This window comes from Aethalodelphis obliquidens, unplaced genomic scaffold, assembly GCF_003676395.1.
Source record: "Aethalodelphis obliquidens isolate GAN/ISIS:26980383/991018 unplaced genomic scaffold, ASM367639v1 scaffold37, whole genome shotgun sequence".
Classification (NCBI taxonomy): Eukaryota; Metazoa; Chordata; class Mammalia; order Artiodactyla; family Delphinidae; genus Aethalodelphis; species Aethalodelphis obliquidens.
The window spans coordinates 2573005-2600186 of NW_020837981.1; the positions used below are offsets into that span (position 1 = coordinate 2573005).

The window sequence follows — 27182 nt, forward strand, 5'->3', positions numbered from 1 at the left end:
TCAAAAAAGGTTTGTGAAACAACCCCTGAAGGTTGTAAGAGGAGGAGGAAAATATAAGGCAATATAATTGCCATTCTTAATATAATTCTGGTGAATACAATTAGTGATTATTATAATATAAATTTAGAAATCAGGCAGCACTGCATCAAGAAACTGCTGGGCTGGATTGGGAGTCTGGGATTACCAATGCAAACTATTATATATAGGATGGATAAACAACAAGGTCCTACTGTATAGCACAGGGAACTATATTCAATATCCTGTGATAAACCATAATAAAAGAGAATATGAAAAAGAATATATGTATGTATAACTGAGTCACTTTGCTGTACAGCAGAAACTAAATACAACATTGTAAATCAACTATACTTCAATAAAATTTTTTAAAAAAGAGACTGCTGGGCTTAATATGGCTATTAAGACATAAACATGTATTTGTTACTTTTGTTGCTTAAAAACAACTTTTTTCTTCCAATTTAAGTTACTGTATGTGGAAGCTAAAGGAAGTTAAGATTTCTAAATTCTTTCAAAAAAGGTGTTAAACAGCGAATTTTAAGTCTCTTTAGGCATGATAAGAAATAGGTATTATTCCAAGATATACTTTTTGAAAAGTCAGGTATTCCTGAAAGCACATGCTCTGGCAAGAAATGTTATTTGAGATTACCATTAAGGCTGTTACTTGCCAAAAGTAATTATTTTTATTAAATTTTCATACTGTGAAGTAGGTTATATATATATCATTCCTAATTTTACACAGTTGGAAATTAGAAAGACTAAACCAATGCCAGTTAAGTCAGTTGGACAAAAGCTGAAGTGCCTACTGACAGCAGGAAGACCTTTGAATGTTTAAATGTAGATATTTTCTGCTAACCTAGGGAAAATTTAATTTGAAACTGGGAGATAAGCATCATCAAGCTGAGACTAGTAATACACCTGAGAAAAGGAATGTAAGTCAAAATTTCCTGAGAAAGTAAAAAAAAAAAAAAAAAAAAAAGACCAGGATTTTCCTTTTATCTCCATTTTTTTAGAGTTATTCTTAAATTCACCAAGAACATCCTTGGCCACTGCAGCTTTCTGGAGTTACCAGAGCTAAACAGTCCCTGTAAACATTAGTTATTTCACTCTCTGCAATATCTACAACAGGCTATCTCTTTATGCCTGTTTTATTAGGTCCACTACTCTTACACATTTTAAAAAACAAAACCAAAAACAGACTACCTTACTGAAGACTAATAGCCAAGCTTACCTGGCTTCTGCATTTACAAAAAAAGGCAGTTCGCTTAAGTTGATGTTCAAGAGGGCATCAGAAGGAACTTATTATTGAAACACGATAATGTAGGAGAACTCTCTCAACTACATACCATCACTTACAGAATTAACCTCTCAAAAATTAAAATCAGCACTAGAAATCACAAACTGACTAAATGTGGAGACAAATATTATTTCACTGAATACATAGCAGTTTAGTGCAGGAAATGGGGACACCTATTCCAAAACTCTCTGGAAAACTACTGGATTTACTCCCATAATTTCATATCCTTCTCCTTCTCTATATTTTATCATTATAAAATAATAATCATTATTATTTTACACTCTTTTATATTATTTTTTTATACTCCTTCAGGCGTTCTCAGGGTAAATTTAAAAGTGTAGTAGTTTAAACATATTTCCTTTAAAGGAACCTTCAAAGCTCAATAAGAGCTGTCAAAAAGCTGTGAACAGGGCTTCCCTGGTGGCCCAGTGGTTGAGAGTCAGCCTGCCAATGCAGGGGATGTGGGTTCGTGCCCCGGTCCGGGAAGATCCCACATGCCGCAGAGCGGCTAGGCCCGTGAGCCATGCTGCTGAGCCTGCAAGTCCGGAGCCTGTGCTCTGCAACGGGAGAGGCCATAACAGTGAGAGGCCCACGTACCGCAAAAAAAAAAAAAAAAAAAAAGCTGTGCATAAGTCCTCTAGTTAGCACTTTCCACAAACAGAGTTCTACAAGTCTCAATGATCAAGTCTCAGGGCCAGTTCTCTTAGCTGCATAAGCCATGAGAACTTACCCAGGAAAAGACTCCAATGTATATACCGTCTAGGTGGCCAACACATCCAAACTCTGGTGAACCAAACTTTCTTTTTGCTAACTTGGAGATGCAGAGAAAGCAGGTTTGACCTAGAAAAGCTAGAAAGACAGTTCTTGATATAGTGCTGAAGGACAGACGGTGCTGCTTCATAGTCAGAAATGAAAAAAATACCTCTGAACCCAAAGGAGAAAGAAGCATTTGGAAATGGAGAGCCAACGATTCAGGTGAGGGATAAGTAATTTCTAAAGCTATACTAATGAGAAACTAGTAAAATGGGTGCTTCTGGGAAACATGTTTTAAAAATAAATCTAAACTATTTGTAATACTGAATAATTAACCTTAAACTCCAATTCCATATTACATGTAGCTGAGAAGGAGAATAGGGGAGAAGAACAGTGGAGAAAAAGAACAGGGACTATAAGGGGGCTTCAGAAAAGTTAAGGTAGGTGCGTAATTTACCTCAATCTGTGGTAAATCTGTCAACCATGCAGTATACTGGCTACAGTTTAAGAATACATTATCATTTGTTGTAATTGCCCTTTGAAATTCAGATTAGTTCACTAGCAATTTAGTATAATTCTTTATGTGCTAGCCATCTTCAAATAGAGAAGAAAGCAACCTAATTGAAGCAAAGGAAGTAAAAAGGAGGATTTACAAAGGTGCTAGGAGATGGGAAAGGAGGAAAAGGGAGGAACGCTTTCACCCAACAAATTAACTTGCTAGTAAATAAACTTGATATAAAAGCCTATGCAAACTCTATTCCATTGTTCTTTAAAAAGTGCAAAAGGGAAGGAAAGGCATAATGGTCAAAAAATAAACTTCAAACCTTGTCTCAAATTCATGTTGATACTTTATAATTGACTAATTCAAGAAATAAAGTTTTATTTGAATAAATCACATTTTAAAATTTTAACTGCTTAAAATTTCCCCCTTTTGGACCTTTGATACTTCACATGACTTTGATAAGAATAATTTATGAAAAAATTGATATGAATCACAAATCAGGGCAAATCTATGGAGAAGGCATAAAAGTGACTCTGACAACATTTATATCTTTTTCATTAACATTAGCTTTTTTTGGGTGACTTTTCAAAAAAGATAAAATATAATCAACTTACCAGTTATATACTTAAGTACATAATACAAAATAATAAACGCTGTTTTGGAAAGCAGATTTAATGTAAACAAAGATTTTTTTTAAGTCAAACAATTACTAAATCATTAGAAATGTTAGTAAACCATGCATATTCAAAAGCCATTTCTTCTGTACTGTAAAGCAGCTGATAAATTACAAAGACATATTAGTTATTAAAAAACACTCTTAAAAATGATTTAAAAGATTTTTGTATTAGATGACAGTGAAACACAATCAACACCTTTTGATTAGAAAATATTTAAAGAAATGTGCAATGGTCTAGTAAGCCTGCTCCCTAAACAATATGCATCTGTCCATTATACTACTGCAGATAGTGTATACATTTTTAACATGACTAGATTTAAAAAATTTTTATTCATATATCTCAAGGTCATGAAAATAGAAAATATATTAAAGACAGATGCATGTCAGTAGGTATAGGGTCACTGGCAATAGGTTTAAACGGCATTAGAATGACATTAACTTCAGACAGCTTTCCTAAGGCTCTAAGGAGAAAAGTCTATTTACATGCAGTCAAAGGAAGTATTAATTAAGAGAGGAGAGCCCAGGGAGTGCTGGTTTAGCGTGTGCCTGCAGGTCACTCTGGAGGGAGAGGAGGTGCTGGGGAGGGATAGTCATGCAGAAGGGGAATACCATGAATGGGAAGCCAGAGCAGGATAGGAGTGAGAGACACAGACTCACTCTGTCTGCGGTGCGGTGGAACAGTCCGTGGGATGCCTTGGAAGGAGCCCTGCCAAGGAGAGAAGGAGGGGGCAGAATACCCACCCTGTGCAGAGAGAGATGGGGGTAGGGAGGTATAATAAAAATGGGAACCAAAAAATAGAGAAACCACAGTCATACTTTAAAAAAAAATAACAGTGTTAATGAGAAGACAGATTTCATTTTTTTAAATACAGGCAGCCCAAATTACTAAAAATACATCATAATCCAAAACTAGTTATTTTTCATATGTTAAGAAAAAAATTATTTTCCTCTAATATTTGTAGTTAATGCATATGAAATAATATATTTTTTCTGGCATACAATTACATTTATCATCATGTATCTCTTTTTAAAGTAGCAGATTCCAGTTTTTTTGCAAAAAATGAAAGCATTTAAAAGGGGAGATAGACTTTAAGAGTTAAACACACAGAAACTGCATCAATAAGAAATTAGGCATTAAAAAATTATCATACAAAATTTTTTTCTTTTTAACTCATAGGTTTTCAAAGGATTAGCAGCTAAAATAAAGAACATTAGCTGAAGATAGCAGAACCAACACAGCATTCAAAAGACTTAGGATGTTGTAAGAGTGAGTACTATATCAAGAATGTGACATACAGGCCACAGGTTACACATGCAAACTTTTTAATTTTATTAACTTGTGGCTTCTTAGCTTTACTTATTTTGATCAGATTATCAGAACTGGAAAACAACAGAAATGTCATTTACTTCTATTTCCTCACATTCCAGGTAAAACTGGGTCTTCAAGAGAGAATTTGTTCACACAAATAGAACCAGATTGGGTCTCATGTCTCTCTGTTCCTAGCCTCCTCACTGATGAGACATATCCACACATAAAACTATAGAAACACTCATGATAGCATCAAGAAAAATGAGCTTGTAAATCATCATCACACCCAGCTCAATTTGCAAAATAAAGTATGCATAATTTTTCACAGCAATTAATCTGATATAGAAATGATGTACTAGAAGATTACTAATGTATTTTACTGATGTTTAGATATTTCGGGAACACTGATCCAAATAAAAAACTTATGTCCACTCCTGTATCAACATTCCTTGTCTCAGGTTCAGTACAATCAGACACATTTAAATTTAAGAATAATCCTACATTGCTCACTACAAAACAAAAACCAAAAAAAGATCCATTTTCTATGTTGATTAAGGAAACAAATAGCTACAAGAAATTAAATAAAATTAATGATCTTTAGAGTATCCTAGTAAATAAAGATCTTGTCTTTTGAAATTATTGTAACTTCTCCACTAATTTAGCCATGGGTGATTAGGAAATATTTAATAGGGTGATGACCCCAGGTGCTCTCCATAGATATTACCTGATACAACTCGATTTTGCTGTTTCAGAGATGTTTTGGTCCAAAACCTTTACACAAAGCAAGTCCTCAGCCAAGAAGGGGCATGTACTTTTCTCCCTATGGGTTTCACCAGGCAGGACCAGCTTCTACTCACTGCACTGGGTAAAGAAACTTTCAGATAGGGATTTTGTAAATAAACTAAACCAGCAGTCAGAGATTCCTTCTCAAAGAAAAAACGTCTCCCTGAGGGTTTATAGAAATAGTACCCACTGGGAATCAGGGAACTGTGTTTTTCCTTGGATCTTCTAAGAGCCTATAACCTTGAGAAAGCCACTGATCTTCTCTGAGTCTCAGTCTCTTCATTTGTATGATGCAGGATTGGAATGTGCTACAGACTAAGTCATTTGTGCTCCCGCCCCCAAGTTTCATATGTTGAAACCTACTGCCCCAGTGTGATGGTTTGGAGGTGGGCCTTTGGGTAGTGATTAGCTCATGAGGGTGGAGCCCTCACGAATAGGATTAGTGCCTTGTGAAAGAAATCCCAGAAAGCCCCCTCACCCCTTCCACCATGTTGAGGACACAGGGAAAAGACGGCTGTTTATAAACCAGGAAGCAGGCTGGTGCCTTGATCTTGGAATTTGCAGCCTCCAGAACTGTAAGAAATAAATTTCTATTGTTTATAAGCCAGTCTGTGGTATTGTTATAGGTGCCTGAACGAACTAAGATAGAATGGTTCATCTCTAAGAAACGTCTCACTTTTAGTTGTAATTCAGTTGGCTCACACACCCCCAACTCCAGAGTCACTGTTATCCTTTAATTTTATAACTCTATTTATACGGCACTTAAAACAATCAACTGTATTAAATTGTCTCTCATGATAAATCATTAGTTCTTTAAAATAATTTAAGTGAAAGTATCTGTAAAAATACCTAGAACCTGTCAGGAGTTTAAAAGATGTTAAATGTCCCACATTCCCTGCCTAACCGTCCCCAACAAACGGGAGACTCTGTTTACTGATTCAAACTGAATTAAATTAAGTTATTGTGTTTACCTAGAGATGAAGATATAACATTTGACAGGCCTGGACACACACTGCAAGCACCTAAAAATCTTAAAAAACAAATACAATGATACCCATTCTTTACTCCCCCAAGACAAACAAATCAATGAGATATCAACTACACACCTACCAGAATGGCTAAAATTTAAAAAATAATAATGACAACACTAAGCGCTAGTGAGGATGCAGAGAAACTGCATCACTCATACAATGCTGATGAGAATCTAAAATAGCACAGCCACTCTGACAGTTTGCCAGTTTCTCTGAAAACTAAACGTACAGTTACAATATTACCCAGAAATCGCACTACTGGGCATTTATCCTAGAGAAATGAAAATTTACATCTACACAAATATTTATAACAGCTTTATCTTTAATAGCCAAAAACTGGAAACTACCAACATGTCTATTATAGACACAAGTGGTTAAAAAAACCGTGGAACATCCAATATTATGGTCTACTACTCGGCAGTAAAGAGGAACAAATTACTGATAGACACAACTACTTGGATGGATCTCCAGGGTATTATGCTGGGTGAAAAAAAGCCAATCTCAAAAGCTCACACACTGTATAACACCATTTATATAAAATTCTTGAAATGACAATATTTAGATATGGAAGACATTAGTGGTTGTCAGGGGTTAGGAATGGTAAGGGAAGAAGTGGTTGTGACTATTAAAAGGCAGCGCAGAAGAGAGAACTTTGTAGTGGTGCAATAATTCTGTGTTTTAAATATGGTAGTTGTTGCAGGAATCTACACAAGTGATAAAATGGCACAGAACTATGCATTCTCTAAAGTCAATTTCGGTTTTGACACTGTACTACAGCTATATAAAATGTAACTGTTGTGGGATATTGGGTGAAATAAGGGATCTATTTTTGCAACTTCCTATGAATCTACAAGAATTTAAAATAAAAAGTAACAACACAAACAGAGGAGTAAAAACAATGCACATTAGAGTGATACTGAGGAAAATTATTTGAAACGCTAATTATATTGGTAGGATCATATTTTCTTGGGGAGAGAAGGAAAACATGTTTAACGACCTCCTCATCTCTATAAACTAAAGGTAATTTCCCTGATAATAAAAAGATGATTATATATTCCTTTCAATAGTAAAAAAAAAACTGAAACAACTATAAAACATGACTAACTAAACCTTGAGACCAGGCAAGTTCAGAGACAGCAGACATGTGAGCAACAGCAAGCAGCAGCGCTAAGAAACAGCATGTGCTGGCTCCCCATGATTCCATGTCTACTGGAAGTGTTTCTACAAAGAAGGGAACTTGTACGGAAGACCCTAACTTCGAAACTAGGAAGATGTATGATTTATAAGATCTAAGGAAAGGATGGGAAACATGATTTTGAGCAAAAAGACAGTATTAACGAAGAAAGAAAAATTTCCCAGACGGATAGATCTCTTCCAGCAGTGAGTGCTGGAATACACTACACTCCTGAACTGAAGATTGCTGGAAGTCACGGCCATGTGAAGATAGATTTGAGAGCCAGATGGTCTAGTCCCCGTAACTGGAAGACATGTCCACCAGCCTCTGGTCCAGAAACAAGGCCTCACTGTCCTATCATCTGATTTACACTTTGCTGTCTGTCCATGAGTACCATAAACTAAGAATCAAGCAATGTCTTTTATTTAGTATCCAAAGCCCTTAGTACTGGGATTGAAATACAGAAAAAACTAGTCAAAGTTCAATGAATGAATGAATAAATGGACCCATGGTTTAAAACCTGAAGGAATTTTCTATTTTGTGTTATTTTTTGGTTAATTCCTGCTACATAGTTCAGGTTTAAAGCCAAACCCAGTGACCTCCATTCAGAGCTGCACTATCCAATATGGTTGCTAGCAGCTACATGGGGTTAAGCAGATAGTCTCAATCGAAATGTGGTATAAATGTAAAATACACACAAGATGTCAAAGACTTCATACGAAAACAAAAACTAGAATGTAACGTATCTCAATATCTTCTTTATATTGATTACATGTTCAAATGGTACTACTGGGTTAAATAGAGTATTTTATTAAAATTAATTTTGCATGTTTCTTCTTGCTTTAATTTGGATACTAAAGCATTTATATTATATATGTAGCTCACATTACATTTATATTGGAGCACTAATTAGAGGGCAGGAAAGTGCATAATTCTTTCCTAGTTGATGCTGTGAAGATCCCTAAGCTCTGCCCAGGAAAGGGCCTTTTGCTCAACTGAGTCTACTTTAAATCTTCTGCTGACTTTTAAGATGAAGATATGAGACGCTTTCTGCTGGAGAAATCACAATGGTTGTATATAAAAACAAAAAGCAGTAGGAATGCATATGAATATATCACATCCAAGGGGAAAAAAAATCTACTTGTAGGAAAACATAGGATATCTGACATATAGTTTAACCATATGCATAACATTCTAGTTACACTTTAAATCGGTGGGACAAAATACATACATATGCACACAAACAAGAACAAAATAAAAGAATACGAAAACATTAAAAAACAAGAGTATCTGGATTCAGGGTTTTAGAGGAAATTTCATTTCTCTCAAGATAAAGCCTAGGGAGACCAAGTAAAAACATCTTTCTGTGAACTCAAACCTTGTGGGATAAGATAAAGAACAGTGAACTGAGTTCTTCAGAACACATGCAGCTCTTCCCTCAGCAGCTGCTTTTTCTTAAAGCAAGGGATGAGAGCAGATGAGAGTTACCACCTGAGCTTAGAGGATGGAGAATTTTTAATCTTAGCACTGAAGAGAGAAAACTTTTCCTGATTCAGGAAGATTAGTTTGCTTGTGTCTCCCTCTTCTGGGAGAGCTTAGGAAGCCTCCTGGAATGGTCTTATTTGCTCCGAAAGGGGTCTGTGGCAGTTGGCACTGTAGCACTGAGCTTCCTTAGTGGATGAAACTCTTTACTAGAGATTTCTGTCTTCCATAAACTCATTCCCACCTCCCACCGCCCCACTTTGAACCTACATCTATATCTAACTTCTCTGGCACTTTTCAAGTTCCAATCCTACATATTCAAACTCCTCTACCCTTCTGTCCTGCCAGAATCTCAATCTCAAGTGATTAAAATATATATTTAAAACCTTTAGCAGTTTTCTTACCAAATAAAATCCCTTCTCTTGGTTCTCCTATTTTCTTAACTGACATGTCATCTTCCCAGTCATCCACATTTGATAACTTACATCCATCTTCTTCCCATTCATCACACCTTTTCATCTAATCACTTTTCAAGACAACAGATTCTGCCTCAGGGATTTTTCTCTCCATCTCCATGAGAGATCAAAAATCATAGGTTAGCCTCATCTCCTGGGCTATTATAATAATCTTCTAAGTAGTTTTCCCTGCCTTCACTGTGTTCTCACTGGAACTGATTCAATCCTACTGGGCCCTGTGCTAAGCCAGTAAGCACAGATGAAGGAATGAGACACAACCCCTGCCTCATGACAATCACAGTTTCTCCTCTCACATTACTCTCCCTGTAACAAAATACAGTTAAGTCTGGCCCCTGCTAGAACCTTCTGGCTACAGAATTAAGTTGAAAGTTCTCAGTCTAACATCTAAGTCTCTCCATAATGTGATCCAACTCTAACTCTCCAAACTTCTCTTTCCTCATAATAATTCTTATGTAATCATTACTACTACCACCACCAATAACTACACTAAAACATGGCAAAGTATAGTAAATGATTTAAAAAAACAGAGAGGTAACAATCCAAATGTTACAGTTACAATCGTAAAAGAAATTTCATCTGGTTGGTAAATTTTTATTTAATCCAAGCCCAAGTATTCCTTCTGTGAAAGATGACAAGCAGCCCCTAGTGCCCAGTGATCTCATAAACAATCTCACAGAATACCATGGTTACTCTGAGACCATGGTAACATGAAACAAAATAAGGTCACTTCATAATTTTGCCTAAGTACAGATAAAGGCAAGGTCACACTGTGCCATCCAGAAAGTACTCTAGACTTTTCTATCTTCTGATAGTATCCAATCTGAGCAAACCCGATTCCTTAGACCCTCCCTCAAATCATCCAAGAAAAGCTCAAATCCTATAAAAGGTTCTTTCTGATACAATCTTGATATCATTTTTCACGATGTGTGTTCTCCCTGGCTGCAACAAGTAATCCACCCAACTTGTTTTACAGATATATTCCTGGTGGGCTTTGGCTGAAGGTACATTGACACTTCACTGCTCTGAATGATCAGGATAGCTATATTTGCTTAGAAATTTTAGGACTAGGTAAGAGTAATGGTATTATTTTCTGCTATATCAGGAATATCAATGTAACTTTTTGAAAGAACCCTCTGAGCATAATACTAAAGAGACATTCTCTAGCAAAAAATTTTAGTTACATCTGACATTTAAAAAATAGTAATTTTCTAAAACATCTGTAAAAATGTTTTTGTAATTACCTAAGAACAAGAGAAGTTAGAATGCTCCAACAAATAAAGGCCTAATAAGTTAGCACTCTGCTAGCATAAACTAAAAGAGGAGCAACTTTTATTACCTCTTATGGAAGCTGATTAATTTCTTCTAAAAGACTAATTTGATCATGCTGCTTCTTGGAAACCTAACAGGATCATCCATTTCTCACTGATTGCTATCTAACATTAAATTCTAAGAGTAAAATCTCTCTATGTCCTGCCTACACCCTCACTGTGTTAAGTCAGTAAGTTAAACCCTACATTACACACATGAAATGGATACCAGCAGTGGAAAACTTTGGTGCTGTCCTTTGTTTTCTAACTACTGTGCATACAAACTTTGTTTCTTTCAGTGGACATTTTATTTATTTTATTATTTTTTAAAAACTTATTTATTATTTATTTATTTTTGGCTGCGTTGGGTCTTTGTTGCTGCATGAGGGCTTTCTCTAGTTGCGGCGAGCGGGGGCTACTCTTCATTGTGGTGCATGGGCTTCTCATTGCGGTGGCTTCTCTTGTTGCAGAGCCCGGGCTCTAGGCGCGCGGGCTTCAGTAGTTGTGGCATGCAGGCTCAGTAATTGTGGCACACGGGCTTAGTTGCTCCGCGGCATGTGGGATCTTCCCTGACCAGGGCTCGAACCCATGTCCCCTGCATTGGCAGCCGGATTCTTAACCACGGTGCCACCAGGGAAGTCCCTTTCAGTGGATATTTTAAACAAAGTTCCAAAAATGCCTACTTCAGTTCTGGTATTTGGTATTAGAGGATACGAATTTACATACCCTTAAATTCATGACCAGATAAATCACTCAGCTGCTCTAATATCTATATTTCATTTGTCCCTAGCCTTGTAAAACAATTCCATTTTTCAGTTATTGGTTTCAGGTGCTATTGCTCATAAACTACAGTGTAAAAGACACATATAATAGAATTCTTGGTGTGTTGTCATACTCACATGCCTACTAAAATGTGATGTCTCAGTACAAAGATGGTTCCTATCAGCATTTAGCTCACTGAAACATAGGTCATATTTAACGTTCAATGTCTAATATTGATTAAACATTATTGCATGACCATTAAATATTACATGTTTATACACCAAAGGATATAGATATTTCACTTAAAATACTTCTAGTGGCATATTTTAAATATAAGTAATAGTGAATATAAATAAAAAGCTTAGCAAAGAAATAAATCCCTTAATTCCCTTTGGAAATATATATAAATAGTAATGTAACGACTCTCTAATTGGGAGAAAATGGCACATCTAAGTTTAAAATCAGGTTATTAATCTTACATAAAAATTAACCAATAATACTGCCCACTTCCAAATCAGAAAGGCATGTGGTCTAAAAGAAAAAGGACTTAGGAAAGAGTACTTGAGACAAATCTTTGGGTTATATTGTTCCTTATATTTAACATTTCATCTTATCTCCCAGGCAAGGGGAAAAAAAGGAGCAAAGTTCTTTGCTAGCACATATATCATGACTGGTAGGACTAAGTAAATTCCTTCTCCTTTGGGAATTATAAACAATTGATTTTTTTGTGTGTGATATGTCTGTGATATATTTTTCTGATTCAATATTTTCTATTTTATAAATAGTTACAATAGGAACATAGTTGACTGTAACATTTTGCAATATATGTATGATCCAATAAATCTGAGTCATGCGAACCTAATTCTAAGCACAAAGGATTGCAAATAATGCTGATGATATTCCAATTCTTGAATTTATATAAATTTTATTCATATCTATTAAATATGCTATAAAGTGGATTAATCTGTGATTCAGTACTAGAAACTAATTCCAACAGAGCATTTAAATTTTATATAAAAGCATCTTTCTTAACTCCTTTGCTATATATAATAAGAGTTAGTTCTTAAAATATGAGAGGAAACTAGTATCAGGTCAAATTGTGCACAATCTGAGTTTTAACTGATTGGCAGCTTTCCCAATGATACCAATAAAACTGTTTATTCCTACACTCAATTTTCAGAGTAATCCAGGTTGGGTCATTATGTGAATCCTTTGGGTCCATCTTGCAATCCCTTCTTTGAGATTCAAGGGCATAAATAATAAGCTTTGATGGTGTGAGTCTAGAAATGTATTCTGGTATTTTGTCTTCTCTAGTTAATTTAAGATGTTCAAACAAATGTTCTATAAAAGTACCTATCATGAAAATTTACAATTTACTTAATGTGCAAAATAACTATTCAAATCTTCAAATACTGATGTTAAATCCTTTAAAAATGATATTGGAAATACATTTTAAAAACTTAAAATTCAGTCCAAGATAGTATTATTTATAAGAACATGCTTGTACATGGATCAACAATGTCATACTATGTTTAAAATATAGTCTTATAAGTTTATATATTTAAAGTGAATCCTTATTTCTCACATAATCACCATTTTCCTGCATATGCCTAGTCTCTTCAAGTATTCTTGTATGAATGATTAGGCACCTTCCATGTTTTTATTCTTCTTTCCATGTTATCCATTTCACTATTTTATCTGGGCATTCTGTCCCTCAGATGAGAACATTTGGTCAGAATTTGACTTATCCATTCTTCTTCTGAAGGTACCATCTTCTCCTACAACTCATTTTTACCTTCTTTCTCTCTTTTTTTCCACTACCTAAATATGAACTCTGTCTTTTTTATTTTCCTTCATTTCTTCCAAAAATTGCCTTCACTGACTTCCCTTTATTGTTCCAGGTGGCTTTCCTATAATCCATCTAAGTCTACTTCATCATTAACTCTAGAGATGCTTTGTCCAATATGGTATCCACTAGCCATATGTGGCTATTTACATTTAATTACAATTAAATATTATTTACAGTTATCTTCTGCAGTCACACTAGCCACATTTTCAAGTATTCAACAGTCACATGTAGCTAGTGGCTACTGCACTGGACCTCAAGGAAACTCTATGGAAGAGTGCTGATGTAGAATAGTCTCTCATTCTCAATTCTGGAACTCGTCTCTGTCTACTGACATCTTTTGCTTTCTATGATTCAACCACTACCTTCACCCTTTTCACCAAGCTTGATTCCTCCACCTAGACTTTCCCAATCCTTTGAACCTTACAGCACTTTCTACACTTTAACTATATCACACCGTCAGTTCCTTTAATAAGCACTTGTTAATGGAAGAATCCTTATTTGTCTGTATATTTTCTTTCCCAATTCCCCACTTCTACTTCAAGAGGCTAATAACTGAGATGGGAGGGGCTCACCAAACTTTTGTTGAACAAATTAATTATTAGCTTTGTACTTTATACAGAGCATACAAAAAATAACTACTTATTAGATGAAAAGAAATAAGTATCGTATAAACTTTAAAGGCCTATAGCTAAGTTTAAAAAAAGCAGATTGTTGATTACACTAACCATTATAATTCCCTGTTCATTTGTGTTAACGAGGATTCCACTGCTTAAAATAAGGCCAAAGAAGAGCAAGGCTGGCTTATCAGGCATTCTTTTACCATGAAATACCTATTACTTGGCACCATACAATAGGATAACAATGACTGATAGCCATGATGACTCTCTGGCTCAGGCATATCCTGAGCGAGTTCAGAAAGTGTATTTTTAACACTAAACATGTTTTGAGATGTAGTATTTTTGAAAAACAATGAAGAAGCACAGAATGCATGGTTATTTTCTACTGTTTAGAAGAAGCCATTCCCTACCCTAACTATGCCCAAAACATAACCTTTACTGTCTGTATCTTAATGCATTTATACTTCCTAATAGCCTCAATATTTGTTTGAGTAATTATAATAACAATATATTTGAAAAGTCTCAACAAATAAAAAGAACAGGCTACATAATATATTTTCAGAGTCATATGCTGCTAAAGAGGGAAGACTGCATTTTGGACTTCTTTTTCTTGTAGGGCATGGGGAACTACTACTCTCATAAATACATGCAATAAGAGAGAGACTAGACACTCAAATAAAATGACCTACGGTATGCAGAATGGAAAAGCTATTAAATGCACATTCATTCAAATAAGACACAGAAGAGAAGCTTTAGAAAGCACAGAAACACCTAAGAACAAGAAAAATCCACTTACCTTAAAAAAAAACTGACAGCCACAGCAGATTCAAAATTATTAGCGTAAAAGGAGTAGAACAAAACATTGAAATAGTAAATGACAAGAAAAGAGGATAAGAGTATGTGTTACTTACAGGAATTCTTCTCCAGGGTGTTTGGGTATATTTATCAGCATGTGTGCGTTTTTCCTCTTTAGATTTTTGATGGCAGTTACACCGAGTTGCCTGAACAAAAACATAAATTTTTACATTGGTATAATTCTATATATATACATATACATACAAACAAAGTAATTAGGGTCTTTCTTAGGGGGTTAAAATAAAAATGCAAACATCAAAATCTATTCAGTAGTCTCCCATCTTTTTCACAGACTGGATTTTAGATTCACCCAGCAAGGCAAAATTTTGAGTAGTCAAAATTACCGTTGGCAATCTCTTATACTGCCTATACAACACACTACCTATGATTTTATGTATATAAATATATGTGTATATAGATGTAGAACATATACAGCAATATACAGTATATAAAGAATATAATAGCAAAACTTTAAATACGTCCCTAAAGTATTATGGTACTACAATCACTGCAGCACAGTTTCTTTCTTAAATTCATTTTTGATGGGACTCGGCTATTAAATACCACCAGTCCACAATTAAGGTTGTCTCTTCACCCGTGCAACGCATTTAAAAGCCCTTTTAATGATGTGTTGACTTTACTGGACTGGAATATTTTAAAGGATCTCTGCCCTTTGACAAGATCCATCTGACCATCTCAGTTCATAAATAAATTCTCTTCACATGACTTCACTCAGATCATACTCATTCAGTAATTTATACAACACAAAATAATGTGCCTATTGTGTAAACTACGGTCTCGCAAATAAATATCAAATTTTTAAAAAAGGAAAAGATTGATAATGATAATTTCTCCTTGGTGTGAAGTTGGAATACAGCCATATTATTTATTAAACAACCCCCCTGGAGGTAAATATGCTTTCTTGCAGGAAAACCTACATAACAAATTCTAGATTATTGCATCAAGCTAAAATGGTAAGTTTTTACTTTTAAAATATTTACCAATATTCAAATTTTTTCTTAATTGCAATCGGATCATCCCAATTTCCATAATCAAAATAAAATCTAATCAAAACAAAAATCTCTGTAATACAGACGTGTTTCCCATTCTTTGTATTCTTAGTATAGACATATTTCCCATTCTGAAACATGGGACAGTCACTGAAACAAAATTCAATATATATGCAGGTCAATCAAGACCTCCTGGAATTCAATATAATAGGAATTTGTAAAGAAAAAAACAGATAATATAAGACATTTATCTTTTTTTTAAACATCTTTATTGGATATAATTGCTTTACATTGTTGTGTTAGTTTCTGCTATATAACAAAGTGAATCAGCTATATGTATACATATATCCCCATATCCCCTCCCTCTTGCAACTCCCTCCCACCTGCCCTACCCCACCCCTCTAGGTGGTCACAAAGCACCAAGCTGGTCTCCCTGTGCTATGTGGCTGCTTCCCACTAGCTATCTATTTTACATTTGGTAGTGTATATATGTCAATGCCACTCTCTCACTTCATCCCAGCTTACCCTTCCCCATCCCTGTGTCCTAAAGTCCATTCTCTATGTCTGTGTCTTTATTCCTGTGTGCCCCTAGGTTCTTCAGAACCTTTTTTTTTCTTTTCACATTCCATATATACGTGTTAGCATACGGTATTTCTTCTTCTCTTTCTGACTTACTTCACTCTGTATGACAGACTCTAGGTCCATCCACCTCACTACAAATAACACAATTTCGTTTCTTTTTATCGCTGAGTAATATTCCATTGTATATATGTGCCACATCTTCTTTATCCATTCCTCTGCCGATGGACACTTAGGTTGCTTCCATGTCCTGGTTATTGTAAATAGTGCTGCAATGAACATTGTGGTACATGACTCATTTTGAATTATGGTTTTCTCAGAGTATATGCCCAGTAATGGTATTGCTGGGTCATATGGCAGTTCCATTTTTAGTTTTTTAAGGAACCTCCATACTGTTCTCCATAGTGGCTGTTCAATTTACATTCTCACCAACAGTGCAAGAGGGTTCCCTTTTCTCCACACCCTCTCCAGCATTTATTGTCTGTAGATTTTTTGATTATGGCCATTCTGACTGGTGTGAGGTGATACCTCATTGTTGTTTTGATTTGCGTTTCTCTAATGATCAGTGATGTTGAGCATCCTTTCATGTGTTTGTTGGCAATCTGTATATCTTCTTTGGAGAAATGTCTGTTTAGGTCTTCTGCCCCTTTTTGAATTCGGTTGTTTGTTTTTTTGATATTGGGCTGCATGAGCTACTTGTATATTTTGGAGAGTAATCCTTTGTCAGCTGCTTCGTTTGCAAATATTTTCTCCCATTCTGAGGGTTGTCTTTTCATCTTGTTTATGGTTTCCTTTGCTGTGCAAAAGCTTTTAAGTTTCATTAGGTCCCATTTGTTTATTTTTGCTTTTATTTCCATTTCTCTAGGAGGTGGGTCAAAAGGATCCTGCTGTGATTTATGTCATAGAGTGTTCTGCCTATATCTTCCTCATAGAGTTTTATACTGTCTGGCCTTACATTTAGGTCTTTAATACATTTTGACTTTATTTTTGTGTATGGTGTTACAGAGTGTTCTAATTTCATTCTCTACATGTAGCTGTCCAGTTTTCCCAGCACCATTTCCCAGCACCTTTATTGAAAAGGCTGTCTTTTCTCCATTTCTCTTGCCTCCTTTAACAAAGATAAGGTGACCATATCTGCGTGGGTTTATCTCTGGGCTTTCTATCCTGTTCCACTGATCTATATTTCTGTTTTTGTGCCAGTACCATACTGTCCTGTTTACTGTAGCTTTGCAGTATAATCTGAAGTCTGGGAGCCTGATTCCTCTAGCTCCATTTTTCTTTCTCAAGACTGATTTGGCTATTCGGGGTCTTTTGTGTTTCCATACAAATTATGAAATTTTTTGTTCTAGTTCTGTGAAAAATACCATTGGTAGTTTGATAGGGATTGCACTGAATCTGTAGATTGCTTGGGTAGTATAGTCATTTTCACAATGTCGATTCTTCCAATCCAAGAACATGGTATATCTCTCCATCTGTTTGTATCATTTTTAATTTCTTTTATAAGATAGACATTAATGTCTTTTGTAAGACATTTATCTTAATGCAAGCACATTACTTGTTCTATCCTGACTGCTGCAATTCCAGAAATAATGTCCTGTCTGTGGCCTATGTGGTAACATATGAAGAACAATAACCGCCAAATATTTGAATTTTCCACAATTTGGAAAACCTAGTTTTTAGTGATTTCAATAGATAGAAAACAGCTACTCAAATCACTCCCTCTCCATCTGCATTCTTTATTGCTGACAGATTCTGTTCAGATGCTCACCTTCTATGCAGTCCCATATTCAGGGATTCAGTATCCTCTCTTGACCCAGTGATAGAGTTTGATTAGTCTGAACCAGTCTGATTAATCCCATTCCTCAGTGCTTAAGGGACAAAGAACCCAAATCTAGCCAATAAAACATGAGGCAAGCCTGGGTTATTTCTAAAAAAGTGTTCTTAATTTTTAAAATTGGTATGCTACAGAAAATAAGTGCTTTTCCTATCTTTGGGGACTACTGAGTATATGACACATACAGCTATGGCAGACATCCTGTGACCATGAAGGGGTAGCCAAGAGGATTCCAAAAAAGCTACCCTAGAACTTTGCCATTACCCAAATGACCAATTAGGAAACCATGGAAGCAGATGGGACCAATATACTTTCTTGTTATTTAAGTTTATAAATGTTCTCATTTTCAAGTCACTTTTAGTTAGACTTTTACTTAAAACTTAAAACATCATTAGATATGCACTGATTACTAGCTGGGTGATTTGGGACAAATCATCAAATAAGAGTTATTATTTATCATGCACCCATGGGCCAACTGTAGCATTAGAGAGTTTACATATGCAGTTCAATTAGCTATCACAACCCTATATGGTTAGTATTATTTTTATTATCCTCACATATAGAAGAGGCTTAAGAGAAATTAAGTAACTTCCCTAAGAGAAGACGGCTACTAAGTTTCAGAGCCAGGATTTGAACCCAGGTCTATGCAGCTTCAGGCTGGTTATGGCTTCTCAAATATATTACAGTGCTAACCTACTTAAGCTGAATTCCACTTTCTAATGTCTCCACAAAGAAAATTCTACACAATAGTTTCATAAGATTATTCTGAGGATTCAATAAACAAATGCATCTAAATTAACTATCATTTAACTAGTACACTAAGATGAAAATAAATGGGCATTCTCAGCACTTTGGAATAAGGTTCAAATAGTCATGCCTCTATACCTTTCAGTTTCATTTCTGGAGCACTGCAATCTGATTTTATATCTGTATATTTCACACAAAATATGAATTTAACACATCATATTGTCGCTATATTTTTCTTGAAGTTTGCATGTAAACATAGGTTAGAGCTGAGTGCCTATTTTTGAAAAAAGATAAAAAGTATAGAAAGCTAGAAATGGAAAAAGACTTTGAAATCATCTAGAAAAAACTTCACATTTTTGATAAAGCACTAGAGACTGATGGAAACTGCCAATGTCATTCAGCTAATTAATACTGAAGACAAGAGATTCAGCTAATTAATACTGAAGAAAAGTTATCTAATTCCTATTCCATGGCTCCTCTGATGCCATTTTGCTATTTTTAAGAAGAGCAAATTAGGGATACAAGGAAAGAAAAAAACTGTAAAGAGAAAGGCAATTTTAATTTTGGTAATCTGAAAAATGCTCTTACCTATCTCTACTTTCAGTGGTTTATATCTCTTTAAATTCTCTTGATTTGAACAAGTGACTTCCCAGTTCCACAACTAAACTAAAGGTAGGTGATGGGATCTTCCAAGATAAATACGATTTCTAAGTTTAATGTATCAAATACAGAGAATTTCGAAGCACATATCGCTAAAGAGTAATGTTTTCACTTTTCTTCGCTTTTCTTCCTTTCTTTAGGATTCTCTTAGATATTTCTAAAACCTTTCTAAAAGTTATTTGTAAGGTGAGATATTGTTAAGGATAACTGGCCCAGTCTCTTCAGTAAGTCAGTACAATGAAAAAAGAATAATTCTAAAGTAAAAGAGACTTAAGGAATAACTAGATGTAATGTACAAATGTACAGGATATTTTTAGAACTGCAGAAATCTGAATATGGAATGGATATTAGAAAATGTTTTAAAAATTACTATTAACTGGTTAAAGATAATATTTCAGCTAGGAAGAGAACATTTCTTATTTTTTAAGAGGCACACTGAAGTTAAAAAGAACACTATTAAAAGTTCTCAGCATAAAAAGCTATATCTTTCATTATTTATTAATCATATATCAATATAAAGTGACCTCTTTTCATAATTTTTTTCAGTCTTAGATTTCTTCTTCTAATTTTAATACTGCAACTTCAGTTTTTTAGATGAGAATAACTTTATTGTCTCACCCAACCTTTTATATTCAGCATTATTGTGCTGTTTTACTTTATCTAAATTTCCTTTATACAAAGCAATTAATGGATTTTGCTTTAAATCCTCAACAAAGCTCTCTCCATGAGATAAGGCCATTTCCATTTACTATTATATTTATTACATTTGGTCTAATTTCTGTCACTTTACTTCTGCTGTTTTTAGACATCCTTGGTATTTCTCTACTTTAGATGTCTTCTTACTTTCATCTTTTACAAGATACATTATTCTAATCTACTATTAGTTATCTTAAAGCATTTCACAAACATTTATCTAAGTATATAAAAAGAATAATTTTAGATACCCATTTGTAGATACACAATTCAGTGCTACTGACTTCTTCAGCATATCCCTTAACTCTTTTCTCAAACCTATTTTATTTAATCTAAATATTTACAAAAATTAATAGCAATTTAAAATTTTAATTAAAATTTTTTATTTCAAAACATGTTTTAATTAATAAATTAATATTTTTTAACATTAAATTATATATAATTACATAAGATTAAATAATGAGCATTAAGTTTTCTCCCGTTAGTAGTTGGGAAGTTTATCCCACCTAATCTCTCTAAAGATGGTTTTCATTTCACCACTCATTCATTTTAATCTTTATTTCCTTATTCTTGAGTTTTTTTTTTTTTTGCAGTACACGGGCCTCTCACTGCCATGGCCTCTCCCGCTGCAGAGCACAGGCTTTAGACGCGCAGGCTCAGCAGCCATGGCTCACAGGCCTAGCCGCTCCGCGGCACGCAGGATCCTCCCAGACCAGGGCACGAACCCGCATCCCCTGCATCGGCAGGCGGACTCCCAACCACTGCGCCACCAGGGAAGCCCTTGAGTTATTTTTAAATTTCTCTCTCAAGCATTTAGGATGCATTATTAAATAATTTTACAAAGATAACTGGGTGGCATATTTTTCAATATGCTAAAGGTCTGAGAATGTATCTTTGTATATAAATAAAAATGCATTTAGTTATAAAATGTGAGGTTCATAACCTTTTTTTCTAAAGTGCACTAGATACAACTTCTTGTGCTCTGTAACAGATTTTTGCAAAATTTGAAGCTTAATTTCCTAAAAGTACCTTTTCTTCTCCCTAAAAATTGGTTGGGTTGGGTTTTGTCTTTAGTTCTTAAATACGAACACTGGTCTTACTCTTTTCCTTTTTAATCTTATATTTGGTAGGCCCTCAATTTGCAATATTCAGTTATTCTTTTTTCAGATTCATAAGTTTTCTGATACCCTTAATCATAACATCTGATCCATCTGTTCTTACTATTTATTCATAAGGTGGATTCTGATCTGACCCCAATGGCTCAGAGCTCAATATATTATATCCTTTATATTCTGAGTGAGATTACTCCATATTGCTGCATTGCTTTGTTATGTCAAAATAAGTTTTGACTTCCAACAAAGATTTTCTTTGGCCTCTTGTGATTGTTATGCCATTATATTCTTGTTATCCTGGCCTTTTATTATTACAAACCAAATTATAATTAAATTCAAGATACAGCACATACAGTTTTCATATGGAACTAACATTTGATATCATAACAATTATAAAATTATAAAGATTCAGACATATCTCTGAGAGATCACTCAGTATCATCCATGGGCAAGAAACATTTTTTTTTAGAATAGCCATTCTAACAGACAGCCATTCAGATTCCTAAGACTAAACACCAGTTTCGTTCCCCAACAACATGAATGTAAATTGGTGAATTTCAAATACCCAAAACAGAGGCAACTGAAAATGGATTGAGTTTTTCACCTTGAAAATTTATTATTTAGACTGAAAGTTAAACCACATACTTTAAGAGAGCATGTAACTTAAAAATAATACAATATTGCAATCTTAAAAGCTAAAAATAAAATCCAGTTTCAATTCTGGCTAGTTTTATAAAAAAATATACATATTGCCCAGTTTGAAAAGCCTGCACTTTACATACTACACTATAATACTTACAAGCTGATGTTCTAATAGTTGGATTTTTTCATCTTTTTTCTTTATTTCATCTTTAAGTTGTTTTATTTCATTTAATAAATCTTCATTCTGAAATATTTTAAAAAATTTAACATGAAGTATTTAATTGTATTTAAAAACACTAATGAGAAGCATTAAATCAATGATGAAGACTGAGTAATGAATTGGTTGTTTATTTAAGGGGGAAATTCTTCTTAAATATGTCAGCTATTAATCCATTAAAAAAAAAAACCCATTTTGGTCTTCTAAGAATTCATAGTCTAAGGAGTCTGACACGTAAACAATGAACAGCAATAGCAGCAACAGCTAACATTCATTGAGTATTAATCAGGTGCCAAGAACTAAGTACCTTTTAGGTATCTAAGTAGTTGATTCCGACTGCAACCCTGAGGTAGGTACTATTATCCCCATTTTACAGACAAGAAAATCGGGAACTAGGCCACGTAGTAAAATAAATTACACACAAAACAGTAACTTCAGCTAGATTTCAAGGAATGTATAAGAGTTGCCTGTCAGAGGAAATGAAGGCCACAAGTAGAGAAAACTGTGTAATTAAAGGCACAGAGTCATTTCATGGCTGGTTCAGAAATCAGCAGAAAGATAAATGTGCCTGAAGGATAACAAGGAAGATTCTTTTTCCATGAGCTACTTTCATGAGAACTGCCTAAATCAAAGAGTAAATACCCTGTTAACTTAGTCTAAGTTCCTAATAGTATTAAGAGAAACCTATTGTCAAGGTTAGCAGGAATCCAGTTACATTTCCAAGTATAAGGTATCATTACCCTATAGTTAGCCCATTTTGTTTACTGCTATTCAATTATCCAGAAATATATACTGAAATATATACTGATGAAGTAATATATATATACTGATGAAGTAATGCAAGCAAGGAAATCACAGTTGACTCTTGAACAACACAGGGATTAGGGGCACCAAAGCAGGGGTTAGGGGCACCGAACCTCTGCAAAGTCAAAAATCTGGGTATAACTTTTAGTCGGCCCTTGACATCCACAGTTCCTCCACAACCACAAGGCTCACATCCTTGGATTCAACCAACTGCAGATCGGTGTAGTACCACAGTATATATTATTGAAAAAAATCCGCATGTAACTGGACTCATGCAGTTCAAAACTGTGTTGTTCAGGGATAAACTGTAGAATATATATGTGAATGATACATCTTTCCAGAGAGAAAAGTGAGCAAATAATTATAATGTGTTGGTCATGAGCAAAGTATACACTCGTCTTCAGATATATTGGGAACAAAAAATAATATTGCAGTCTCATTAACAAGAGATTGGAAACAGACATTTTATGAAGGCTTTCACATATCAAATAAGCATCGCAATGGGGAAGAAACAACAGGGAAGAAAATATTTTTTAAAATGCTGTTATGTATACCACAATTGGGAAAGACTAATTATTATATATAAAAAATGACTTCCAGTTGAATTTAAAGAGTTTAGGGCCTTTAAAAAATAATATATCAAGACTAAAAAAAAAAGATGGACTGCAAATCATGAAGGACATATTTTTAAACTAAGTGGCAAACTAAGCTATTAAGAAATGATAAGTATATTTGATTATATAAAAATTTAAAGCATCTATACAATTAACATTAAAGTTAAAAGCTGGTGAAAACCTGTGCTAATATGACAAAGAATTTATAACTCAAGTGTATTAGGAGACTGTTCAAACATATAAGATCATTTCTAGGCCCCAATAGACAAATAGTCAGTTCTCACAAATATACATATAACTGGAAAAATGTTCTATTTGACTTATTGAAGAAATACAAATTAAAGTATTAAAGGTATTGTTTTACAGGTATTAAATTGGGGGAGAAATACTCAATGTGATTAACAAGACTGCAGAAAAAATGGTACATTATCAGACATAACAACTGACGTTTCTGGACAAACGTATGCCTGTATATACAAAAGTCATAAAAATTACTTGCACTCTCTGATTCAGTTATCCAACTCCTATGCCAAAGAAATGATCCTAAGTACGAGAAAACCTATAATAAGATATTCTCTTAAAGTTACAAATTTAGAATTGTCCTGTAAGAGGACAACTGAAATACAATACAGTAAGCGACTTGATGGAATACTACACAGCCATCATTCAGTCATGGCTAGGTTCTGCTGGTGCTGGAGGAAATGGACTCAAAGCTGAAATCAAAACACAATATGGTAATAACATTTATAGCCGACATGCATATAGCACTTACTTTAGAATAGGCACTGCTCTAAGGATTTTACACATAAAGACAGGCAAAGGAGAACACATCAGGAAATGGGTAATTCCAGTGTAGTCTTAAAGGATAAGTAAAAAGTTCTAAGGACACAAAAGTGTGTCAGGCTTTGTATTTTAGGGTAAGGGATTCTATAAGACAATACAGAGATGGGGACAAGCATAGCATATTTGGAGAATTACAGGCAGTGATGCTGTCACATGAAGGCTGTGGTATACAGTGGGGAGCAATGTGGTTAGTAAATTAGGCAAGGGCCAGATCATAGAGGGCCTGAACATCAAGCATGGCTTTAGTCAGGGAGTAACAGATAGATCTGCATTTGAGATGGCTTTGACAGCTGTTTGGAGGATATACTTGACACGGACAACAACAAAACTAGGCTAGGAAACTGGTTATCAAGATGTTGTAATATGTCAGGTAAGAGCAGGGGCCTGACCCAAGAGAGTGATAATAGGGAGGAGAAGAAACAGGAGAAAAGGAGATGTTGGCAATTCACTGCATGAGAGAGAAGAGCACAGAGAAGTAGTCAAGACTGACATCTCCATTTCTAGCTTAGATGATATAGTAAATAGAAACAGAGAATGAAGGAGAAATATGTCCAAAGAGAAATACATATATGTATATTGGCAGTGTCGTGCAGCTCATGGGATCCCTGACTAGGGATCGAACCTGGGCTCCTGGCAGTGAAAGCGCTGAGTCCTAACCACTGGTCCGCCAGGGAATTCCCCAATGAGGAATATTTTTGAGTTGTAAATACATTGCTAGAGGTACACACACCTCTTGAGAGGTGTGTTAGAGGTATTCCATCTGTGAGTGGGACACACAGTGGAAATGTCCAGTGGGACAACTGGATTACCAAGTATGAGAGAGACTGATTTTATGTGTTATCAATATATATGTTATATGTGAAATCATGACAGTAGAAAGTTTGATGAGGACTGGACTAAAGATATAAATCTACATTCTAAAGAAGAAAAGGAACCTACAAAGAAAATGGAGGGGGGCGATGTTAAGGGGTATATAGGGAATTCAGACAGAAGTGACACAAAAACCAAGGGATAAAGCTTGTAGGACGACAAAGGCCATGCCAAATGTCTATTTTCCCAGGTTTCCATATTAACTGGAAAGGTAGTTTAAGGAGAGTCAAGAAAAGGTTTATTCGATTTACTGAATTTAGGATAGGTAAGATACAGAAATTTATAAGGTGAGGATGAAGGGGAAGTTGAGAAAGCACACTGAAGAGAGATGAGAGAGGAGGTCTTTAACTGCAGCAGAAGATAAGAGTCCAGAACACGAGAAGAAAGGTTGGTTTTCCACAGCACAGCGGTCACTTTTCCCTACAACTGGAATAAAGTGATTGAGAGTGACACAGACACAGACTAAGTCAGAAGGCAGGCAGCAGAAGATCTTGCTTGAAAAACACAAGGCCACCTGCAGAAGTTGAGAAGAGTAGCTGAGAAAGAGGCTGAGGAGAGTGGCCAATGTCTGGAACAGCTCATCAAGGGAATGGGAGAGACAGCTGTCCTGAGATAAAGGAAAGACTGTAGACATGGCAGGTCCAGTGTAGATTTTAGACCCTAAAATTGTAATGGTATAAGTCACCATATTTGTATCATTTGAAACTGAACTGCGAAACCATCTTGGATAAGAAGATGACATACTTGGGGATTTGCTGATGAAAGTGAAGGACAGTCTAGTGTACTGGGCTGAGACAGTGTGAGCTATTGCATCTCACCTTGGAAAGAAGGAAGAAAGACTAGGAATGATCTGCCTGAAAGGAAGGCATTGGGGACAAGAAATAAATACATGATATGTCTATCATGTAGTATTAAATTAACAGACAAACTGTAAAGGAAGATGGACAAAATGAAGACATTAATTCTATAAAAAAGTTGGAATTAAACTTTTTTTCTTTAAAAAGAATTTCTTTACATGTAAAAAACTTTTCACAAAAAAGAATTCAGGAAAAAAGTCAACTTTACTCTTAAAATATCAGTCACAAAACTTAAAAAAACTGAGATAATCAGAAATCATCTAAATCAATGGTTCTCAATTGAGTATGCAAGTAAAAGTTTTTTAAAAAGAGATGTCCTACTGCAAACCTATTATTATACTCACAATAGGATGGAAGCCCAGAGACAGGAAGAAATTTATATGACAACAGGTAGGTAACATGTTGAAAAGCCAAGATTAGATAACCAGATGTGACTACTATCCTATATTCTTTTGATTTTGTGTTTTACACATAAATTTGTTCCCAATAGGTCATTCCACATCCTATGAGAAAATTACGCTTCTCTGACCCCTAATACCAAGCATGGCCACTTGACCTGTTTTGGAAACGACATATGTTACATCCAAGCAGAATCCACATGTTATTATGCCAATGCTACTTTCCCTCAGGTACAAAAAACATGTCCCAGGATAAGTGCTGATCCTTCAGCCTGGATCTCAGAACGAAGAGGACACGTGAAGTCCCATTGATCTACAACCAAAATGCAACATATCGAGAAATAACAAGAAATAAACTTTTGTTATTGTAAGCCACCAATATTTTGAGGTTGTTACTACAGATAAGCAGCACAC

At 35.0% G+C, this 27182-nt stretch overlaps 1 protein-coding gene across 7 annotated transcripts in view; it reads right to left on the reverse strand.

Annotated features, from left to right (window-relative positions):
• CCSER2 (coiled-coil serine rich protein 2) overlaps positions 1 to 27182 on the reverse strand; it is a 160173-nt gene that overhangs the window by 12283 nt on the left and 120708 nt on the right. For 5 of the 7 annotated variants that reach the window (XM_027129689.1, XM_027129690.1, XM_027129695.1 and 2 more), the window contains 2 exons: positions 22323 to 22409; positions 14945 to 15034 (listed from right to left, as the gene is read on the reverse strand). In XM_027129689.1, coding sequence (XP_026985490.1) covers positions 14945 to 15034; positions 22323 to 22409 — 177 coding nt within the window. Of the gene's footprint in view, positions 1 to 3900; positions 3986 to 14944; positions 15035 to 22322; positions 22410 to 27182 lie in introns of those variants that run through there. The other 2 variants (XM_027129692.1, XM_027129697.1) reach the window with 1 other exon arrangement.